The following is a 24,698-nucleotide window of genomic DNA, read 5'->3' on the forward strand; positions in this document are numbered from 1 at the left end:
TCTATTTCTTATAATGCTATTTCGAATAAAAGCAAAATGATAATTTAGACTGTGTCAAAAATAACTAAGTGAACCCTTTGGTCATATCAAAAATGACGACAACTGTTAGTGACTTATTGGAAGAGTTTTGTTAAATAGGTGTGAATTTAAACTTTTGTGAATCCATATTACACAGAAGAAATAGGAGAAATCACGCCTCTGATTGAACACAAACGACGTTGTGTGGGCAATACTAAAAGTGATTTATCAGAAAAGTCAATTTCCGTTATATTGTGAACTATTGTTGACTGGAGAAATCGATTTGTGAATTAAATAGAATCAATGAATATTGAAGACAATATCAATTCATATAAAATACCTTATTAATATATATAATCGAGGATATATTGAAAAATTCTTAGCCTACTATACAAACAAACAAAGTTCCAATGTCAAAATATTTCATCACTCAACATATTCTCTTCATAATGATAGGGATGATAGTCAGACGCAGCCAAATCTGGTGAATAAGGGGGCTGTTCCAGTAATTCAAACCCTAATCACGAATTTTTTGCTTGGCAACATGAGATTTGTGTAAACGTGCGTTGTCCTGCAAAAACAAAACACCTTTGGATGGCTTCTCGCGTCTTTTCTCTTTAATCTCTACCTATATCGACAAAATCAATCATGATTACTCCATGGCAGTCCCAAATAACTGGAGCAAGAACTTTTCCAGCAGATTTTTGGACACGAAACTTCTTAGGTCTTGGAGAACTAGAGTGTCGCCACTCCATAGATTGTTGCTTTGTTCCTATATGGTAGATATTTACCAAGATCCATTTTGCAGCAATTTTTCTTATGTCCAAATTGGCGTGAACTATTTGATGGACGCGTTCGTATGAAATATTTAGTGCTTCGGATATCCGTTTTAGCCCAATTCGACGGTCTGATGAAATCATGTCATGAACTGCATCGATATTTTCGGGGACTGACACAGAAACTGGCCTTCCCGATCTGTCATCATCTTCAATGGAAAATTTACCTCTTTTGAAGCTTACAGTCCAATTTTTTACGGTCGCATACGAAGGACAGTGATCATCAAGGGTATTAAGCATTTCTTCGTAAATCTGCTTATCTCTTAAGCATTTTAAATACAGGTACTTGATGATGGTTTGATACTTCAATTTTTCGATTTTCACAATTTCGGTGGACATATTTTTTCTTTCAAATTATTGCGTAACCCTGGTTTACTTTTTTCACGTCAAACTTTACACTTACACTTCTAATAAGTTATTGTTCGTTTCTATGGTAACGTAATATTTTGTTTATGCATGATCTAGATATCAGTACATCCTCGTACATGTTCTTTCATTAGTTATTGCCTATAACAGAGAAACAATCGAAAAAATTTATGATAAAACTAAACTAGCGTGCATAGAAATCAGCCAACTGTAAACTTTTGACTCTAATTATATCTTTTTAATTATTCATCAGATCAAAAAATGATATATGCTGGTTGAAACAAAATTCAATATGCTTTGATGTGAGTTTAAATTTATCAGCAAGGCTTATCGTTTATATGGGTAGCAACCGGTGAACAAATCAAACGTGTTTATATGGTGATTATAACGAAGATAACAATTTATCATAATATATATTAAAATTATTCCGGCTATAGCAGATATTTGAGAATTATTCGTTTTTAATATTCTCAATAGTGCTCAACTATGTTAGTTGAATATATAATACACCAAAAAAGCCACTGAAGTTAATGTCTTAACTAAAATGGACAGCGAGCTGTTGCTAGACAATTGGATATGGCCCACGCAGTGATCAAAGACTGTGCTAGCGTAATTAGAAGATTAGATCCTTTCATAGACGACCTGAAACATGCTGAAGGCGATTTACAACCTCGTGATGACCGCTTTATTTTGTCAACAGCACTGAGAAATCGCATTTTTGTGAATGTTTGCTAGCAGTCATTTTCATGAAAAAAGGTGTTTAACACATAAGAAGCGTGAAAAATTTGCTACAAAAACTTTTTTTCAATAAACAGTTTTCGAGAAAATTCATTTCACCGTATAGCATGTACTTTTATATATGTATATATCATACATTTGGGAATATGCATAAATATTTTCGATTATATATAGGCTTCTGTTTGTGCACATTTATATCATTATATTATGTTATATTCTTTCTTTATTCTATAGTATAGACGAAGAAAAATGTATGAAGGTTGTCATTTGATGAAAGAAAACAATCAGCACCACAATATATATCTTCAAAAAAAGCGACATAGAGACTTTGCAGGAAAAAATCTCTTACTGACAATCGAGAACACAAGGTGAACGAATATAGAAACAAGTCCGAAAATTGTCAAGTCTAATAAGATGACAACAGTGATGAGGAATTCTCAACAGATTCAGCCAGTAATGAGAAGGTCTTACCGAATTCAGAGGGTGAAGTAAATTTAATTCAATGTATAAAATGCATAAAATGATTACACAAGATCTGCACAATGCATTTTTAACCTGTGTAATATTTGTCGACGTGAGGAATTGAAAAACATAGAAGGCATCTCTCCTACGTTATAGCATATCTTCCTTCTATCCATGGCAACTCTTCCTACCCGGAAGAGATGACTAGAACTCTAATTCTTCGTAATTTTTTCCACTAAGTGATTTTTTGAGTTTCAATTTAAATAGAAAAAATAGGAAACATATGTGAATAATATTCGAGAGAAGGACTTGTTCGAATTAGAAAATTTGTGAAGAAAAAATACAAAATGAACCATCGTAGCAGTATATGATCTACAGGCAGTGCTGTCATGTCTGCAAGCCTAGACGTCTTCCTACTACTGCAGTTCGAGGATAGTCGTTCACAATTTAACAATGCTGAACTGAAGTGCAGCAGAATTTAATTCTAATATATAAAGCGGAAAGTTAAGCAGTCGGAAGTTGGTGAACAATTTGATGACATCGCAAATACATATGTGTGAATTGTTAACTTTGTGTTTAAACAAACACTCTTTAGCTTGTGTTGTGAGCCGTTTATGGCCGTAACATCTCTTAATGTCTTCTAATATCTTTCATAAGAGCCACTCCGTGCCGCCCAGTTTGCATTCTTAGAGGGAAATGTTATAGATAGAGACAGTTAGTAAATAAACGACATTCCACTTTTATTCCAATTTTATTATTTTTCTTTTCGCTGTTTTTTTAAGTGAATAGAATCTTTAAATTTTTATTTAATTCATTTCCTCAGAACGATGAATGAAAACTCAACTTCATCTAGTTTTGATTCGCACATGTGCGAATTGCCTAGTTAGGGTCGAGCTACACGTAAATAAAATGTTTTCAACTTTCCCAAATAAATTTCATTTGGCAACCTTGATTTCTCCTTCATCCGATTAATAAATCACATGACGGGATTTGGAAATGCTATTAAATAATGAACAATTTCCACATTTCATGGAAAACATCTCCAACTTAGGAAAGTAGCGACATAACCGCACGAATACATGCAGAGTTCTCTCACAGCAAGAAGTTATGTCAAGATTTCAAAATAGTTGAATTATACGAAACGAAACGATTTTAGCGGAGTAAATGATGAATTCACATTCACAACATACCACAAACAAACTAAGTTAACATAAGCTTTGTTTATTCAACCTACCTCTGGCTCTGATAACACATTAAATGAAGGCGCACGTACTAAACTGGTAACTTCCGTGTGATAAATGTATTTTGTTATAATTAGGACGCTGAAGAAATCTCCAGTTACAATCAGAGCTACAGCTTCTTTGACAATAAATTCTAATTCAGATCAAAATATGGTGAGCAGGTACAACTAAAAACGTGAAACTAATGAAAAAACACAGTGGTGTAATGCGTGTATAGTAAGTTTTGTTTTGTACTCATTTTGGTATAATATTTCCTAAGCCGGTATATTCTTTTGTTTATAAAAATATTACGATGAAATATAAATATCTATTTTAGGTATGTGATGGATAATAAACAATCTTTTCACAAAAATTTTGACACTTATACGAGGGTTGCTACTGAAGTTTTGAAATATGGCAACACTAACGTGAATATGTCAAATCTGACACTCTCATCACGAAGTTTGGCTTTTTTTTAATGGTGAACGTAATCACAACGTATTGACGAGTGCTTTCGACGTGGATTAAACCAACAGAAGTGTGCCGATCAACTCGCTTCAACTTTTGAAGATAAAGCACCATCAAGAGCCATCGTCTTTTTCTGGTTTCCCAATTCAATCTTGGTCGCATCCCGCTACAGGATAAATTTTATTAAGGTCGTTCAAAATCTGTTGTGCCAGAAAACATCGATGCTGTGCGTAAAATGATATTGCAAAATCGTCATCTGGTTTGTGAGATTGCGGCATAATTGTGGAATCAGTTAAAGTCGAAACGAATCATGGATCTATGCATATGAATCCGGAGCTAAACAATAATCGACTGTATGGGTTTTTCAAGACAAGCTAAATTCAACAAAAGTTGTTCGTGCACGGAGCGCTTTGAAACAAATGGTCGTATGTTTTTTCGGAACAACTGGGCATGTCACCACCGTTGCATTACAGCAATCTAGAAAGGTCAATTCTGAATCGTACACTAGCATTTGTTTGCTCTAAGTGGAAAAAATCAGGGAACCCAATCACAGAAAAGGAATCATTCTCCACCAAGACAATGCAAGCTCTCTCAAATCAGTTCAAAGAAATGTTACAGAAAGAAATACGACCGTTAATGATATTTATGAAAAAACTGTTCTCTGCTAGTGATTTGATTAGAAAATTAGAAAAAGTGAATGAAATGAAAACATTAACTGAAGAGAACAAAAAATAATAAAAAAGAAATTTTCAATATTATTGGTGCTATCTATTGATGATTCCATAGTTTATGCACAGCACTGGAATGAAATACTCCAAGTAACAACTTGACATCTAAACAAACGTGAAATTTATAAATAAATAAAAACTAATTCTGGAGCTTCCTTCCACATACTCTTTGTTTCAAATAGCTCCCTATATCGTGATTCTTCTATTTATATTTTAGAAATATAAAGAAAATGTAGTTCAAAGAATAATTTATAGAATAAAACTCACCTGACGTAGATCGAAGGATGAAATGCTGCAGGATTATCTTGCTGGGAAAATTTCGGTAGCGATCCTTGCAAAATTGCAAGCCTCATTGTAAGCAAAATCCCGAGCTGAAATTGAACAAATGTTATATATCACAATTATTGAAATTTGTACATTTGGATTTCGATAAAATTTATATATGAATAACTATTAATCTTAATATTTATTTTGGTTACTGAATTGACGAATAATGTCTATTATCAAATAAAATGACGAATATATTTACTAAGTGAGTGAACTTATGATATTTTTGGACTGACTCGTTCTATATTGTATTTTCAAACTTCCATTTGGTATACGAAATTAATTAGAACAAAATTAAAAAATTAACATACTATAGGCTATGTTACTATTAAGGGGTAGTACATTAAATCGTACAATTGATCATTATTTTTTATACATGCTTTCAAAAAACATATATGATCCAACGTACCGTCGTCTAACCTCGATCTTATTTTTGTGGTATGTATTCATAAGCAAGCTTTAGATGTAACCCCAAAAGTCCAAGCTTTTCAAAAAATTATAATTCTTTTTTAAGTTTATGTTCTATTTCTAATCATTTTTTTGGTTCTTTGTTGATGGAACAGTTGCAGTATTAATAACGGAGAGAGATTTAAGTGGTGTATCATTATCTTCAAGATCAACATCTTCACTATCTGGTTCATTACTTTTAACTCCTAGGCGTTTTATAAGAGGAATCAATATCGTTTTGTGAAGCGTTGTGTAAACATTGATATATTTGTTCGTCTTTGCATTATTCTATACTTTATGAATTCAATACTTATTTTACTTTTTTGTACAATAAGCGTATCAATCATAAATTAAAACGTCGCGTCTGCAAGAAGAAGATTAGAATCTCTTTTATTATTAAAAATAATAATAATAGAAGCTCCTATTCGGAGAAGACTACATCCAGTTTCTAATTCAATTCTTTTCCAAGTTGTAGTATTACAGATTTTTTCAAATATTGATCAATTTTTGTAGAAGATCACCGGAAAATTTTAATAACAAGTTTATTTCTGTGTGAATAGATCCAAACTCTGGGACAACACCATTATATGTAATCTATTTTTCTTCTTCATTGTTAATTTCTATGTCATTGTCATCATCTACATCACTATCACAATCGCTAGATTGGGATTCAATTGGTTCAATTTCAGCATCAACAGTTATTAAACTGGAGTTGTTTTTATAGAGGACATCTCTAACAGCTAGATGGACGCCATGTACAAAAAGTAACTGATGTTCCATTCAAATTGAAATTCAATTCAATCAAAAATCTCCAAACATTTTTCGGCACTTTTCCATGTAAACGGGCTAGTCCAGTGTTCCGTATATAACCTCCAGTGGAATGTCCTTTTATGTTCAAATAGCTTTCGATTGCAGATCAGATATTTCTTTAATAACTTCTATTTTTATTTTCTTGTTATATTCAGTGATCATAGATTTTATTGTTGCAGCTGATTTTGGCAGATCATTATATGCTCTTGCATGTAGCCCTCATCAAATAATAATTAAATGCTTTTGGTAGATTTTGATTAGAACAAAACGCATCATTTTAATTAACTGTTTCTACGTCGCTTTTAGTTTTTAAATCTATGTTATGTCGAGGTTGTGAAGACCACTTGTGGATTCTCACTAACATTTGATTTCTTTTGTGCATTTTTTATATTTTGCTACTTGCCTTCGACTAGTAAATAAATATTAACGCCAAACCGAAATAACGTCGCTCCTTTTTTTGTGATCATGAAATTTATTTGATTACGAATTGAGACTTATGTTTCTAAAACAATTATTTTAATATATTAATAATTTTAAGAAAGTTATTAATTAATTATATATAAAATAATTTTTATTATAAGTTTATTTATCTGCAGAATATCTAATAGTGCTTACGTTTATGTATATAATATTTATTGGATATTGTACAATCAAAATTAACACTAATATTGTTCATCAGTGCATGTAGATAGTTTAGATAGTGTAACACATTATATGGACGTAAGTAAGTATCCATTGAGAATTCATAATGTTCGAATTTATGATCTAGAAAATATACTGAAATATAAGTTCTGATTTCTCAGCTTTGAAGGCCAATAACTCAGAAACGAAAAATTTCTTTTCCATGGCATCATTTTTACGTCATCTATTCACACGCGAAGTCTCTGTTTTCTTTTCTGAAATCTATATTCATATATTAGATATTGCTGTTCAAACTATTTTTACAACAGAATCATTAAAAATTGGTTCTGCTCAAAAATAATTTTCAAAATCATTAGAAAACATTATTTCAAAATTCTTCTAAGATTCTATGTGAATGGCTGTATTTTTCATGTAATTTTATCCCTCGCAAACCAAGAATAGAGTATTGAATTATAAATTATAAACACCAGTTGTGTATAAAATAGAATTCAAAATATCACCGTTCGTTTATTTGTTCGATTTTATGCTTTAGCAAATTTATTGAAAATGATGCCTTCATAAATGAAGTAAATATTTGTGGATCTTCAAATAAAATTTTAATTCGTGAATCATACGGTTCCCATTCTACAAATATTTACTCAATTTTGAATTGTTATCGCTTACTCTATTGGTTTCATTTTATTTGATAATCATTCGTTAGGCTAGAGGGAAAAGTGCACGCGAAACAGTTTTTGGGACTGTCCACGAGAAACAGGACGTTTCTTCAAAGTAAGAGGTGAAAACATACGGATTCCATTCGAATATTCAAATAAATATGATAATATCAAATACCCCAAAATTAACTGAGGGAGGAATTTCCAACTACTTATCGAGTTGAAAATATGACAGTTGAGTAGGGAAGCGCAAAATTTTGTAGGACACCCCAGCTTGAGCCAACGCTGGGAAACCCGGCCTTGACAAAGCAATAAGGGCACAAGTCTGGTTGAAGTATGGGTAATTTAGCCCCGGCTACCCAAGCCTGGCTGAACTCTGGGTAACCCGACCTCGGCCATCTTATAGTCAGCCATATTCCATCTAATACTATCTAAAATCACCTTTCAAGTAATTTTAGAAACTTACTCACCGAAGTAAGGATCTTTGCAGCCTTTTTAGTAAATTGGAGGGTTTCTTGATTCCACTTCATTTCACCCATAGCTCTGTAAACAAGACAGGTTATAATTAGTGCGCCAGTTATTCCATCAAATTAATTAATGGCGCTAATTAGTCTTATTATGTGGTAAGTAAACAAATAATAACGTACAACATTTGAGTAGTAATTTCACAATTATATTACCGCACTTAGTATATATTATGAATGAATAGACTAGACTGTGATTCTTTTTTGAAATAAGTTGATTTCTTGTTGTTTAATTTTTGAATACCGACAAAAATTATATTCAGTATTTGTTAATGAGGGAGTATGTTGGTTATTATAAAAACTATTCAATATTTTAAAAATTAATTGGAAACTTATTTCTTCCACTAATTCTTCTAAGATAAATTGATATGTTATGTTTGGAAAATTAAGATAATGAATGAATGATTTTTCAAAGAAAAAATTTGGTTAATGAAATAAGTTTTATCTTATCTTATAAACCAACTGGCGTTTTTCTTTGAGTTTCAAAAAACGGGAAATAAATACAAAAATTTATTTCCTAAAATAAAACATCACATTGGTATCAGGGAGCTTGAAAACAAGTAAGTCTTCCCTCTTCTGTCCCCAAACTCGCTTTTTGCTCATCAACTTTTATGATTGATTTCATGTTTATCTTTGTTTTGCTGAACTAAGTTTCGCCGCGTAGTCTTTTAATAAAGAATACAATCATTTATCAACCGTCGTCGTGCATAAAAAACGGCCTACTATATTTTATTGAAACATTACATTGGTCTCAAGACACTAAGATAAGGAAGTAGGTAAGGATGCGGGTTTTTCATGGCTATTACATTTTGTTTACAGGGGGGATACGAACGAAAGTGAAGAGGAAACAAAGGAAAAGCTTTCAAATGTGTTTTTCGCAAAAAGTGGCTTATATAACATACTAGAATAGCATGATCGGCACTTACATATCTGCTCTGAGACTTTGTATCTTGCTGAAATTATGTATCACAATCCTAATATGTAATAAACTGAAATTTTTTAGTCATCCACATCAAATTTCATTGAATAGTTTATCCAAACTTCAATTAAATCAACAAATGATGAATAAAAAATAATTAGGAATAATCATATGAGGTGATAAAATGTAAAAATATTGTTATAAAAAATCACCACCACAGTAGAACGAAGCAGTATTTATTAAAATCGAATAATCATATTAATCCAGTTAACGAATAAAGTAAATTGCATGTGAATATTATGTGGGATTGTGACTATCAGACACCAAAGTTCACCATTTTCACTATATATTCTGTTTGTGATTTAAAATTCATGACAAATCAACAACCTCCATATCTATATGTCGGTCTTGATCTAGACAGACAGTGAGTGTGTTAGTGTCAACAGTGTTATTAATGCTTTTTATTTCCTCGATGAAACTCCAAAGAGTAGGCGGATTAAGGCCTTGGAATAAACCATAAAAAGGGGTGATTCGTAGCACCCTTCTCTTGATAATGGCTCCAAAGTAGAAGCCGAAACGTCGAGAACTTTCACAATTCCTCCATATTCTTCACCGCGGAAGCAAACTCTTCATAAAACTAGAATACAAGCTTTCGGAAGATGTTTGTTCCACCACCATGGAAAACAAAAATGGACGAAAATAAGTTGATTTACTTTCAATTTGAAGATGAATTACTACAGCAAAACCATGATTGGTGAAAATTGTAAGTAATTCATATTGAGTATATATAGTTAATAAAATTGTATATATATATGAAAATAATGAAAAAATTGATAATTACTTACATTAATTGAACGAGAATTACTGCAAAGTTATTTTTCGAGAAATTTTGAATGGAATACATTCAAAAAACAACTCTTAAAATGACAATAACATTCTATTCAACTGTTTTTTTCTCAATTGTTATGCTGTGTTGGTTCAAGGAACGTCAAAATGTTTTTAAACCAACACAAGATTGAAACAGGAAGATCCATTATTCATTACGACGTTGAATGTATGAACAGACAACTCTAAAATCAAGGATAACGGTACTACTGGCACACGCGGAGGATGTAGTTATCCTTTCAACATCAGAAAACAAGCTTAAGGAAATTTGTAGAGCCTTCATATAGTCAAAGAAGATAAATCGAATGTGATGATGTGTGCAACTCAATGATAGGACCAACAGTGATCTATGGAGGCGAATCGTGGATTCTTAACAAAATAGAGGAAGAGAAGTTATAAATCCAAATAATGAAATACGGAGGCAAACATAGAACAGGGAGGAACATTAAAAATGAAAACCAAGAAAAAGTTGGTACGCAGATGGAAGACCTAAGAAAGAGAAATTCGGTACTGGAAAACAAAAGCAAAAACTGGGATAGAGTGGAAGGGAATAACTCCTATGCTATGGACCTACAAGGCCTATATTTACGAATTAAATTTTGTATTAAATTCTGAAAGATATGCATAGATTACACCAAAGATATTTGAATCAGTTTTCCCATTTATTCACTGCTCATTTTGATCAATATTGTTTCTTAAAACAGCAGTTTTTTTAGTTATTTTCAGTTGTTAAAATTTATAATCCATGACCTTCATAGAAAATGTGCTCGGCAAGCCAGAGCATCTGCTATAAAAGTAAAATTCGCTGCCTTTTCGTTAAAGGAAATTCGATTTATAAGTGACTTCCTTTTTATTGGTTGGTGTTCTACCTTTAACTTAAGGCATATTGGATTGTGTTGCTATCTTTAGAGCCCTAGTACACGTCCGTTTTATTTTACCGGACAACGGACCATCAACAAACGGCTTTCCTTGCATACATATATTTTTTTACCGGATGGATGTTACCTGACACTGCCGTCTTACATGCGCTAGTTAATAGTTTTGACCTGGTAGTCAGAGATTACGCACGTTAGAAATGAATAATAAGAAAAAAAACTCGTATTGGCCAACTATTTGTACAAGAAGAAATAAAAAGAAAAGATATGCGCTTGTTTTTTTACTGGCGAGAAGTATTGGGTGCAGTTTATTATCAGTGCTTTATTTTCTGTGATATTGTACCAGATCTGAGCAGGTTAGAAATTTGAGAGTTAACTCCCGAACAAACCAAACACCCAGATTTTTAATGAATGCATTTAAGTTGATCGCAGCTTCTAGAATATTGAACTGGATGGGATCAATCTTCCTGCTTTTTGTTAAGACAACTTCTTCCGTCTTTTCAGGTGCCAGGCTGTGTTCATTTAGCTGTATTGACTTTATGCATTAAAGTATTTTAATCCTTATCTATGACCACCATATCGACATCATTGGCAAAGCCTATTAATTTTATTTCGTAAGGTAATTCAATCTAAACGAAGCAGATCGTCATATAAAACGTTCCACGGCGTTGGTCAAAGAACTGAACCTTGAGGTACACCGCTGCTTATCGCTTTTGCCTCTGAGTTGTCTTCGGCCTCCAGTATGATCTTTCTGTTGGAAAAATTAGAGGTAGACTTGGACTCTAGAGAATAAGAATTCAGATCAAGAATTTTTGATCTTTTCACATATTCTTAGACACAGTATTTATCATTAGTTTCAATACTCATACGAAGAAAACTTTTTCCGTAGCTAAATTGTGTTCTAGCCTTGAAGAATTGTTATATTCTCGGTTAAATGTAAATGAAAAACGATAATCAGACCATATTATGTGACAAGTTAATGCCTGACACAAAAAAGACGAACGCATTTGTTGAAGAAAACAATTTTATCGCAAGATAACAATGCGTCGATGCTTTTGATGTAACAAAAATTACTTTATTGAGAGATTCTAGACAAATAAAGCGTGGTGGCAGAGAGAAACTCGTATTTTGCAGAACTTTATTTATTAAGATTTATACGATTACGTTGAACGGAGATACTGTTAGATCATGAAACATGAATTTTGCTAAGTCACACTTCAGTCGTACCTACTTCGTATTTACGGTTTATGCTTTTCTCAAGGGCCACCTTCAGAAACATTTTTGGAATTTTTTCCAACATTTCTCATAACTATATCTATGCGAGAGCCATTTATTATTCAGTATGCTCACAGTGCTCCTTTATGTTTTGTGCTTTTACTCAAATGACATGTGACATAAAATGCAACCCCAATGAATGGGTTCATAAAATAAGAATATGGGGAAACTTTCTAATCCCAATCTACTTTTCAACAAATACTCCAACGAAACTGTTTGTTTCATAGGAAATAATTGTTCGTTAGTCTATATCAATAAAATAGAACGAACTGGAAACGCAATTTATCAACAAATTCTCTTTTGTATTTGTACTTTTTCACAAATGTGATTGCAAACAAAAGGGTACAATGTTTGTTGACGGGTTTGCTCTCCGCTTCATATTGAAGTTAACAATTAGCTCAATCAATTTAAAATTTAGAGCAAATCGATTGCTCTATATTTTTACATTCCATATCAAACTATTATTAATCTAAAAAACCGAAAAAAAGACGAGTTTGATTTTTACTCGACAATTATTATCATTAGAACTACCAAAATCTAATAAATTAAATTGCAACAGCGGTGGAGAGAGAATTGAGGTAGTGACATTAGAATGATAGATAACAACTTATAAAATTTGATATACTGCAATTGAATTTGAAGCTATTAATATATCAAAACGTTAACTGATACTAATCTTAATCTGGAAGCATTCCATTTAATTTATTTCTACTCTGCTTTGTAATTCAGATTGAAAAATATATAAAATGATGGTTGGTAAAAACTCAATTTAGAAGAAGTACAGGACTACGAATGAAAGTATCTGATGGCTCAAGAGGCAGCTACTATAAAAAAAGTTTTATTTTAGTCTCTGTGAAAATTAACTCATATAACGTGGAAAAAATGTACAGACACCTAGTCGAGCGTAAAACATCATTGTTGTCTGTTTTATTTTCCTCATGCAGACGTCTGCTTTATATTATTATATTACGTTAATGCATCCCAATTATAATAATAATGAAATAAGGACACTATTCGAAGAACTACAGAAGATAAATGTGAAATGTGTGAAGAAAAAAACTTTTTCACTTTTTCTTCACATAGAACGTAATAACCTTAAAATTGAATTTATTCCATACATATGGACCGCATTGTATATGAACTTAATACTCGTATAAGTTGATAACTCAAATAATGTTTATCTCCAAATTTTTCTTCAATAGTTTTCATTATCGAAACTCATCGAAAAATCTCATACGATTCTTTCGATATACTGATAATACTTATATCTAATTATCTTGGTTCATGAATGATAGACTAGTATTTGTGATTAATATTGGAAGTTTTTTTTCATTTCATTTCATAGCATTAAACTACATTTACTAGTCTATTCTGATACTGCCATATTCTCTTGTCTATTCAAATAACACATTTGTTTATTTAATATCGATGATGATATTACTTGGTTCACAGTTTACGCGGATGGTCCCAGAAGTACCTGGTCCAACAAAGAAAGCACAAACAAAATATATTCATTTTTCAACATACTATCCTATCAGCTTCTACACTTCGTTCGATATCTTTTTTATAATAATATAATAAGAATTGTCAATATCCTCAAAATAGTCATTAACTACCAGCATCACTTCTTCATTGTTAGATAATCTTTGACTATCAAGCCATTTTCTCATGTCTGGAAACAGAAAATAACTCGAGCGCGAATAGGGTGCACGAGGGAGCAATTTAAACTTTAATTTATTAATTTTGACCTCTGCTTGATTCTCTCGCACATACGTTGCAATAAGTTCGCATAATATGTACCTCTTTTTCAAGATAGCCAATGAAAATTATTCCATGCGGATCCCAAAAAACCTAATCTATAATTTTGCCTTCTTTGGAGCCAGTTAATCCTTTTCAGTCCATTGTTTTGATTATCCTTTGTTTCGGGTGTGAAGTGATAGACCCACGCTTCAATTCTTTTATTTCAATATATAATATTAAATATTTCATCTCATATTCATATTTTTCAATACTTCTGTGAATACGATTAATATTTCCAGTGTACGTCCCTGAAAATATCATGTGTTCCCTCAATTATATAATTCCAAATTTGCAGTAGTAGGACGAGTAATTTCAGGATTTGGAAGTTGATAATTTCTGAATTTCTTGCACGTACCGAAGGTTTTGTTGACTTACTAAGTTGGGAAAATTGTGGAGTGTTAAATTTATTGGGTATGTTAGGGATATACATATACAAGATGGTTAAAATATGAATGAGGCTCGGTACGGAATACATAATATTTTGATAGAAGGCCAAAGTCATGCGCTATCTCTAGCGTTGCCTATTCTCGTTGTTTGACTATGTTAATTCTAGCAATGGTCATATTTATTACATAACTTTGGCAATTCATTTACAAGGGTATTTATGAAGTACTATCGTTCCATTTACAATTTCAGGATAAACGAACCACAGTTATTTGATTCCTAGAAAAACTCAAACAATTATTTTACCATACCAGATTTTTCACTACATATTAATTTAATGTGTTACAAATATATTTATGTGAAAATACTCCACCCAAAAGTAACACAGAATCAACTATAAATTTCAAAAATTATTTCACCCCATAAGGTTAGGTTAGATCAGTGATTTTTTTTAAAGGAAACACTATGTACATTTTTTCCATTTCTATAGTTCTTTGTCTCTTGATTTTTAAGGAAATGTTCCTAATATTATTTTTATTACTATTGGGGTTAGAAATAAATGAGGGATAAAGTTTTTTTGACGCAACTCATGTTATTCGATTAAAATTATACAGGATGCACATGTTCTTCAAAACAACCCACAACCAATCCAATTTTTATATCTTTTATCTATTTTTATCAATTTCCAGCACATTAATAAAATAAATAAAATTCTCTTTTTTCGCGTTTTATTAAAAATAATGATTCTGGTGACAGTACAAACAGAATTACTCTAGAACGAATTGATCTCTTCACAGTATTTTTGCCAGCCCGATGGAAGTAAAAATAGTCATACATAAAAATGCCTAGTTTCAAGCCTAAAAGGTATATAATTATTTAAACGTAGGAATCATTATGTTTTTGAAGCATATCAGGTACAAAAAATACATTCATAAGTTCGAAAATAATGTATGAAACTATTAACATCTTGTTTTTAATTCTTAACACGTCCGAGCTTTTGATCAGCACTGAACTATTGCTACACCTACCTTACATAAAATTTTTTACATGTAACCTTTCATTAAAAACATAGCATATCCGTTGTTTTGTTGGAGTATTTAAAATTCCGCACTTCATAAGCAAATGCCTGGTTAAAAATTGGGGACAGCTGTAAATAAGGCGAAGGTCCACCCGCATTAGATCTTTTCTTGCCGAAGAAGGTTGGAAAGGGTTTACCCGAGGCAGAGAAAATACACCCACATACACATTAAGACTTCCAGACAACCAAGAAGACAAGCTCTTAACAAAAAAATAAAACCACCAGAATATTCTTCGCATGCAGCTGGTATTTCGAACACCATATGAAAAAAATAGGTGTAAGAATTATATTTCGATAAGAAATATCGAATATTATATTCAATTTTCCATTGTTAAGTCATATAATAGCGCCAAAACATAATTTGCTCATAAGTATTGCTAGAAAAGATGTAACATATTGATGTGACTAATTTGTTCAAAGCTGAAAATGGTAAATGAAATTAAAGAAGCGGCAAATTCTTGGAAGACATTAACATGTTCAATGAATAATTGAAAATTATTTAACATAATCGAATAATGACAATTCGAAAAAGTTAAAGAAAGAAGGAGAAAGAGAAAAATAGTTTTTGTAGATGTAGCATTAGCTTGCCCAATCAGAGCTCTGTGAAGTTGGTCGATAATATATTGAAGTGCAGGTTGTTAATATGCGTCCCGGACGTTCGGCAACATCCGTGTTCATGTGGCCACTTTACTTTTAAAAGCATAAAACCACTTACAAATCATTCCATGGGACGGAGTACATTCAGGATAGTATTCACGTGATTTTTGTGTTGGTTGGATAAACTTTTATTTATATGAAAAAAATTCAAATTACACCAAAAATTGTTTTTTAACATCGAAACAGTAACACAATGGAAACAGTTTTTATTCATATATTTTAAAGAACTCATTTGAGCACTGTGCTTAACTGCACTTTAACAGAAATGGTATCGATTACTCTTAACGAAAATATCTTATAAAGACGTATTTTTTTCTCATTTTTTACAAATCTCGAAATTTATTGCTGCAAACCCTGTTGATCACTCGAGCACAACATCGTTCTCGACTAGTAAATATTACCTACGTCTCTCATAGTATGAATAAACTCTATCAATCATGATTATTGAAACTATATCATCTGTGAAATTTGTACAGCATAAATCAGAAATAGGTACAATTGGTACAAAACTGAAGACTACCTAAGTGGGGTTTGCTTGGTAGGAAATGTTCATAACGTAACCTGTATTGAAATTGAAGGGTATTGAGGAAAAGAAAACGTATACACATTTCATACGATTCTGTTAAAAATGCTGAATTTTTTTATTTGAAAATTCTTTAGTAGTAAACGATGCTCATATGAAGTAATGATAATTATTTCTTTCTTAAGAATTCTTATCAGATTAACATTGAATTCTATCTTCCCATTCTTAATATGAATTTACCATCGTGGCATAGACATCTGATGACCAAACTGTGTAGTTCAAAAGGTTAAAATCTCATGACCGAGAAGCCACTGCATTGGAGCTTCCGCAAACATTTGCTCTAAATGAGTATTGGTAATTTAGTTGCTGCTCTTTGAGTCCCAAGTACTTGAAGAAGACGAATTTATTTGTTTTGGAATAATATTTTCTTTACCAATGGTTTCTGTTGATCTGATCTACCAGAACTCTTTTTTAGGTACCACCTAGTACGAGCCCTTCAATTAGGACCCTCTACCAGAGATGGAAATAAAAACAAATTTATGGAATGTTCCAAAACATACTTGTATGAAAATTCATTACTATCCGACTAGTAGTTCCGGCAAAAAACAATGTATGAACTTGTTTTCTTTCTTCAAATTCCTTTGAATACGATGGCGCGTTACGAATATGTGCAACTTTTGATGATGTTCCATACTGATTAAACTGTCATTGAAATCGGCACTAACTGATTTCTTATTACTTAATAATTTGGTTTTGAAGTATGTGCCGATTTTATTTGTTGTCAGAAAGTTTCCAATGACTTACACACATTTTTTATCTGGAATATTTTTAGTGGTATTTTTATGGTATTGATTCCAGAACAGAAAATTATTTCGTCACAAAGAAGTCAATATTTCCACAGGACCATCTTCGTCAACAAAAAGTTCTCACTTAACACAGTTTCTTGGTTACTTCTCTTCAAAATAAATGATGAGTATTAATCGTTTTCATCACAGCGACAAATAAGATACTTGATTGAAACTTTTTTGTGAAATATTTCCAAAAAGTACGATTAATTCATGGCTCGTGTTCTAAATGACTTCGATTACAAAATACAATGAGTATTTTAAAAAAAGTTGTATTATCATTCTGAAGGCAGAGCTACAGGTATAATAAAGAGTGAAATGAACGAATATACAATTCTCTCCTGATTTTCAATAAACTCTACTACAAGAAACTACGCTTATCACAATGAAAACGATAGTTACAACAAATGTATATATAGATAACAGACTGAAAGAATGAATTTTAGATTTTAACTATTTATTTGGTGCGCTAGTTTGGCATTGGGTTTTGGTAACTGATTGTCCTCACCATTCATTTTGAATTCTTCCTTTTCTTGCTATATTTATAATAATAGTAGTTTGAAGATACATTCGGAGAAGGTTCGTCATTATAATGGTACTTGGAGGATAACAATTTCTTAAAAATTATTAATCAAGAATGGAAAAAATGTCTTGCGAAATACATGTTTTTATTAATCATTCATCCAATTGAAATGTATGTTACCCCCAAACTGGCTTTAAAATAACATAAATCGAAATATCCATAACAAACTGTTTTTCTTTTAAATTTGACGGCAAATGTTTGATGATGCTACTGTTATTGTTAACCAATCACAACTATCAATTCAGTTACGTCACCTTGTATAATTTCATACCAGACATTTTCAACTGATATTCATATATTCAACAGCAGTTTTTGTTTCTGGGTACCTCAGACCACAAGCTTAAAAACCTACAGAAAACAGCCCCTCATATATAAACTGCGAATGTTGCCCTGGTAAAACCAGAGACCCCTTATGACCAATACCATAATGAATGCCATCGCCTCATCATAGCCTCTGTCAACTACATATTCTGGATAGGCACATTATCAATTCTGTTAGAAGATAATGCCATATGGGCGTTACAGTTACATCAGACTGCGCTCTTTCACTGGTCAATCAATAACTTTCTGATCAATACAACACCTATCAAGTAGCTTTACATTTCGCTATTTCAAAAAAACTGATTGGAATTCTTTGCAAACCACATCGCATCTAATTTATACCAACCCACCCTTGTCGGACTACCGAAAACCTAGACCTCATTATCGTTACGACGTTTCCTTGACAAAGATAAACACCACTACATCTTCATCTTAGAGACCCAGCAACCAAAACGCTATGAAACCGTTTTAACGTTCACATCAGTTTCGAAATTAGAGAAAATGCCAAAAAATATAGTGAAGTCGCATTATGATTTGCAAGGTTAAAAATACCCCAGATCTGCAGAGCTCCCATATAATCATCCATTTGAATTAGAACATCCTATTTCATGCACTATGACTAACGAATTCGTTAAATCGATTGGTACTCTTTTCCTGGACAGGAGGGAATCTCTAGGCAGTCATTGAAACAACAGGTGGCCTTCTCTTAACTATGTGGCCTATACAATTTCGGGTTGACATTCTAATCTTTTTCTCGATGTTGCCAAAAATCCACCATAACACAGACCCTTTGTACTGGGTAAAATATTTGAGGGACTTCCTTACTGTACAAACACAATTCTAAATTTTAGTTCTGGATTCAAAGTTTTGAGGCAATCCACTTACTTCGACACAATCTTAACCAGAGCAATAAACTGAAAACACTACGCAGACCAAGTATGGCACTTCGAACTTTATGGAAAGTTTCTGATATATTCATATCTTACTAACTGTTATATAAGTAGCAAAATTGGTTATTGTTTATCCCAACAATTCATCCCCCTGACTGGCATCTACACCAGTTATATTTTATGAATACTGTATAATTGTTTATTTTTGCTGACGGTAAATGATTGTTGAAATTACTTCAATGACACTATAGAAATGTCGCCCTTTGTACTGAATAACGACAGCGACAACTTCTGTGTATAGACGAGAAATAGGAAGTTTCAATTAACTCGATCGTTTTTTCCAGTTCAATTCTCTCCAAATGAGAGTTTCGGGTTTTTCAGGACAAGTGTCAAAAAATAGAGGACGGAAGAAAGTTAATTACACTTCCTACGATAGATATGTGATCGATTAGATGTTGAATTATTTCTTGTAATTGAAAAAATAGTGGAATTGCCATTGAGCTCACATTTACAGACTAGCTGAGGTGAGACAGAAATTGAAAGGAATTAATCACCTTTCTTTTATTTCCAACTCACTTCAATCTATTCATTCAATACGTAGGTACCATTGTGGTTGTGGTTGTGTATTTATCAATAAATCAATCATATATAACTCTTAATCACCAATTATGAAATTAGAAGGAATGTACATTATTTGAACCCAGGAATAATAATTTTACATCAAGCTAACGAACTGATGGAATCACATATTGCAACGAAGGTGCCTTCTAGTTCATCCTAAGTTAGCTTAGCTTCTTCATTTAGAATAAAGGTTTTTTCAAGCTTTTCATACCTGATAATAAATGAAGATAAATTTCACTTGTCATTGTGCCTTCACACTTTCACTTACTATTTACACTAGGTTCCGTCCTCTTCAGTCTTCTCTTTAGATCTTGTTAATTTAGTAGTTGGAGTATCTTGATATTAGCATAGTTGTGCTTGTGGACATTTTTGTTGGTTCCTTTTCCAAATATTTTTTGCATTTTTTCATAGTTTGAAGCATCCATAATTATACAAAGCTGTTTTCAAAATTTTAAATAGTTGCAATGCTGGTTTACTGGCACAGCCCCTGTAGTCGGTTTATCCAAATAGGTTTTAGAATTTGCTTGCAAATAAGTAATCTACTGTGTGTTGAATTTATGATTTTCTGCCTATAATCTAATAATTTTTTTTTCTTTTGCATCTAGCTCTTTTTTCTTCTTCTTCATATGCCCCTTCCTTCCCAGCTTACTTACGACTATAGAGTCATTCCTATATATTTTATTTTGTTTTTGTTTGAAACTTCTTCTTCTTCTGCATCAATTTATTTCAACTTAGATTCTTTAATTTCTCGTTTAACTCTGAAACATCTATCCGTCGCATAAGATTCCGATCTTCCGTTTCCTTTATAAGAACTTTATCCCACCGAATGGGCATTTCTACGAACAAAGTAGAGTTAGGTTCAATTCATTATCTTTTTCCAAATAGACATGTTATTCTTTGCTCATTGTTTTTGAAGGAATCTTTGATTAACATATTTCCTTCTGTAGTTTTGAGTTGAGTCAGAAATAGCTTTTCAAAGGATTCGATACTACAATGAGAAAAATTATCATCTTTCTCATTTTTGAATCAATATCAGTTCAGCTATTTTCCACACTCTTGGAACGTGCTTATTGGTCTTTTATGGTAACTATTATATTTCTGCATCTATGATAAGGCCATATCCAGGTGCTTTTTTTTTGGTTCATGTATGTTTCTGTTTCCTCGAATACTTGTTTGTGGGTAACCAATCCGAATTTTTTTCTTCGGTTGTTTATCTTTCTAAAATGAAGTTTTCTGTGGCTAGTTTGTTAAGATTCAACAGGGTGTTCTGCAAAAAGCATCGCTTTTATAATAAGGTAATGTAGTAAAGATGGAATCTACCGTCAAAGGAGTTCATTGTAATGATTTCTTTTGTTCAGTCATCACGATACGTTCATTATGAAACAACTCATTCTCTAAATTACACCACGAGAAGAATGAGTGTCTTATATAATTACTCGATAATACTGTTTTGCAGTCTATTACTCTCAATATATACCCTATGAAAATCCCAGTCATAGAATTTCGTGATTTTCCAAACCTGGCCCAAAACAAGTAAGATTGCTGTAATTTTTTAAATGAAAAGTAGCATAATATGAACGATATCTTAGTATGATGATACAGTTCAGTAAAAATACATTTTTATTTTTAAATTTAGAATGCTTGCAAAATGCAAAATTGGTTCGAAAAATTTCTATAACGAAGAATTTGTTCCCGTCAATAGACTTTTGAAAGAACAGCTGCTTTTAGGCACTATATAGGCTGAAAAAAAAAGAAAAACTCCGAATTAGAGTGTTACCAAAGAGCAAATGAATCATAACTAGGAGAGAAAACGGAGAATCAGCTGATCCTAATATGATAAGTTCGATTTCGCTTATTTTGAACAAATTTAGTCTTTGCCAAATAAAAAGCTTGAATCCGTTTCTGTTCAAATGTTCTCAAAATGTCTAGAATAAAAGCCCAAAACAATTCAAACAAATATTAGATGACGTTTCAGATTTTGTAGCTAAATCCACTAAAAACAGGCTATTTTGTGATTCCCTATGATATTCATATTTACGGAACTCGATTTCTGTTTGGGCTTCTTCCTAAATTTTTTCTCAGCTCAAATTCATTTTTGTTTAATATAAGACTGAACGAAATTGTAAGCTAGTTCTGGAAAGTTGGGAAAACTATATCAATTTTTTCCGAAACAAGATATCATGTCTAATCGAAAATATATCGACCCTCAATCATTTTCCTGAATACTCGATTAAATTCGGCTAAAGCTTGAGCCACAGCTTGCGAAAAGAAGCACTCAAAATTTGAATCTTTTACGCTGATATCTCTCTTCTGATAGACGTACTAAAAAATTTTTGACATAAAAAAAGGATGAAATTCTATGCCTTAAAACATGGCAAGAAAATTAGTTTCATTAATCATTGACTTCAATAATTTGAAATTTTTTATTTGTCAAAACGCTATGGTAAAAAGAACAAAACCAGATTGAAATTATATTATAATATAGAGAACAAGTTCTTGTTATCAAATTTTGAGAATTGAAATGACAGCGTAGAATTTTACTGCCATCGACAGAGAATAAATTTGATACACACTAGCAAAAAACCTTTGACATATATTTTTGGAATGGTTGAACTGAAAAAAGTTTTGTTGGTTTTCCAGAGATTTATGGTTGAAAAATTGATGATAATTTTGGTTTTGAATGAATCTCTGAAATATAGTACATGCTCCAATTATTTCAGACTTGCCACTTTCTAGCTTGATACTATACATAATGGGTTACAATTTGACATTATCAAAAATTGTTTTGATTTTCACATGGTTCAGGAGTGGAGCAAAAAGATGGAAAAAATTTTTCCCAAACATTTTTCCAATATTACCCTACTCGTCAACTTCAGCAGGCTGGATTTTGATTCCATATTTCAGTTGATTTTCTCCAATAGTATAGCTAGAAATTAACTGCCTGAAAATAACGGTAATATGATAATACGTTGAATGAGTATCATTATCAAATTTTATTCCTTTAAGATTGAGTTCACAGAAATGCAATATAATTGAAATTCATGCAGAATTACTCGTGCATTCCTCTCTCAATTCATCATTGAAGTTTAATGTGAAATTCCAGTGACAAAATTAGATTAGAGTTTTGTCCCGATTAAGTGCAAACCCTAATGTAAATTCACACCAAACCTACAATTTAATTACTATGTACGTTATGTATGTATTTTTGTTGGGGAAACAATTCACTAAGACCAGAGATTTATATTCTGTCATCTTTACCACTCAGGACTTTCATTAGAATTAATAGTTTACTATTCCTGGTCCTTTGAGTAATTTTGATACATACGACAGCTCTACTTTTGGTGAGCTTTCCTAGACTCCGTGGTCTCTCTGAGACTTTGTAGTGCATTGCTTCCAGTTGGTATGTGGATAGATATTTTTTCTTATAACCCAAATAATGGCTTGGCTATAGCAGGCTCCTGCAACGGACACCTCAAAATAAGTTAATTTTTTCGCTTAGCGAACATGCTACCGTCTCCTAAGCCGAGGTATTCGCTGGGATGAAATACGGATGCGTGATACACAATTGACGCCACAGGATCAAGCTGATCAAATAGGCCGTAAAAGTATGCTCTAGACTAGTGCTGGAGCGCAAGCGAGTCCTACAAAATCTAATGAGTTATGGCTGCAAGATCCAGCTCGCTTGGGTGTAGCTGAATTTTTTTTAATGCGTCTACTTGCAAACCTACACGGCAGAGATGAATAGAGATACCTGGCAAGAGACAAACAAAGACACACAAATATTGACCTTATGCATCTCACACCAAACAATTGCTTCAACTAAATAGGCGCGAGATACGACTAGTGACCGGGCATCACGGACGATCCGGAGTGCCACTGGTACATGGAGAAGGATGTTTCCGCATAGCACGTCATCCGTAAGTGCCCAGCACTCCCATCAGCGTGGTTTAAACATTTTCGCAAGCCCAATGACATCAAAGGGTTCAAGTGAAAGCACCTGATCTGCTTCTCAAAGGACATGCGCTAACAGGCTTATCTGAAGACATCAGTGCCCAACGGCTCATTGGCAACCCAAAATGTAACTGTGAACTAACAAATAATCAGTCGTGATTTTCTAAAAGTATGATTTTTTAAGGTATCTATTCAGGTGGCGATATCCTTTTATAACCTATGTTGATAATGTTGCAGATTTGCTCTAGATAATCTAAATTCTAATATCGCATATTCATATTTCCCCAAAACTGTCTTCGCTTGTTTCAACCTTAATATATTGTTCAAATATTTTGATAGAATTTTCCATTAGTTTTGTCCAATATTATATCTAAACTAAATATATATGAAGGTTTTGATCCCAGATGAGTGTTCAGCTGTATTTTTCAGCGGCTCCGGTACCTATAACAAAGTAACTTTGTTGTTTCTGCGAAGTTCGTTAAGTGATTATAGAAGAGCCAAGTCTTCAATGACTGCTTGATTATCTGGCATGATTATTAATATCTGCTTCCCATATTTCTTATTGACATTGATCGGGATTGTTCCTACGTAAATTTTCAATTGGATTGAGCTTAGATACTCTTGTGTTCAAAACTATATCATCATAATTCAATTCCATCTCTTAATTTGTAATCATCTTTGTACCATTCAATGATATTCTCTCCCTACTGTATTCTTCAGAAAGATATACATCACTTTGTTCTATATTCTTGGATTCTTTTTATGAAACAAGCGAGTGAGGAATTTACCGCAGAATGTGAATTCATTCTTTATTCAATGTCTTATCAGCTCTGATGATCTTTCAGCTTTCAA

General features: G+C 32.4%; 1 protein-coding gene across 1 annotated transcript in view; it reads right to left on the minus strand.

The window, feature by feature from the left end:
- The window catches only part of LOC130447339 (protein O-mannosyl-transferase TMTC1-like), a 315,042-nt gene that overhangs the window by 61,861 nt on the left and 228,483 nt on the right, over positions 1–24,698 (minus strand). Inside the window, exons 7-8 of the mRNA XM_056784106.1 lie at positions 8,186–8,258; positions 5,104–5,207 (exon numbers count right to left, since the gene is read on the minus strand). Of these exons, the coding sequence (XP_056640084.1) occupies positions 5,104–5,207; positions 8,186–8,258 (177 nt within the window). The remainder of the gene's footprint in view (positions 1–5,103; positions 5,208–8,185; positions 8,259–24,698) is intronic.

The sequence above is a fragment of the Diorhabda sublineata genome, chromosome 8 (assembly GCF_026230105.1).
Source record: "Diorhabda sublineata isolate icDioSubl1.1 chromosome 8, icDioSubl1.1, whole genome shotgun sequence".
NCBI classification, from domain to species: domain Eukaryota; kingdom Metazoa; phylum Arthropoda; class Insecta; order Coleoptera; family Chrysomelidae; genus Diorhabda; species Diorhabda sublineata.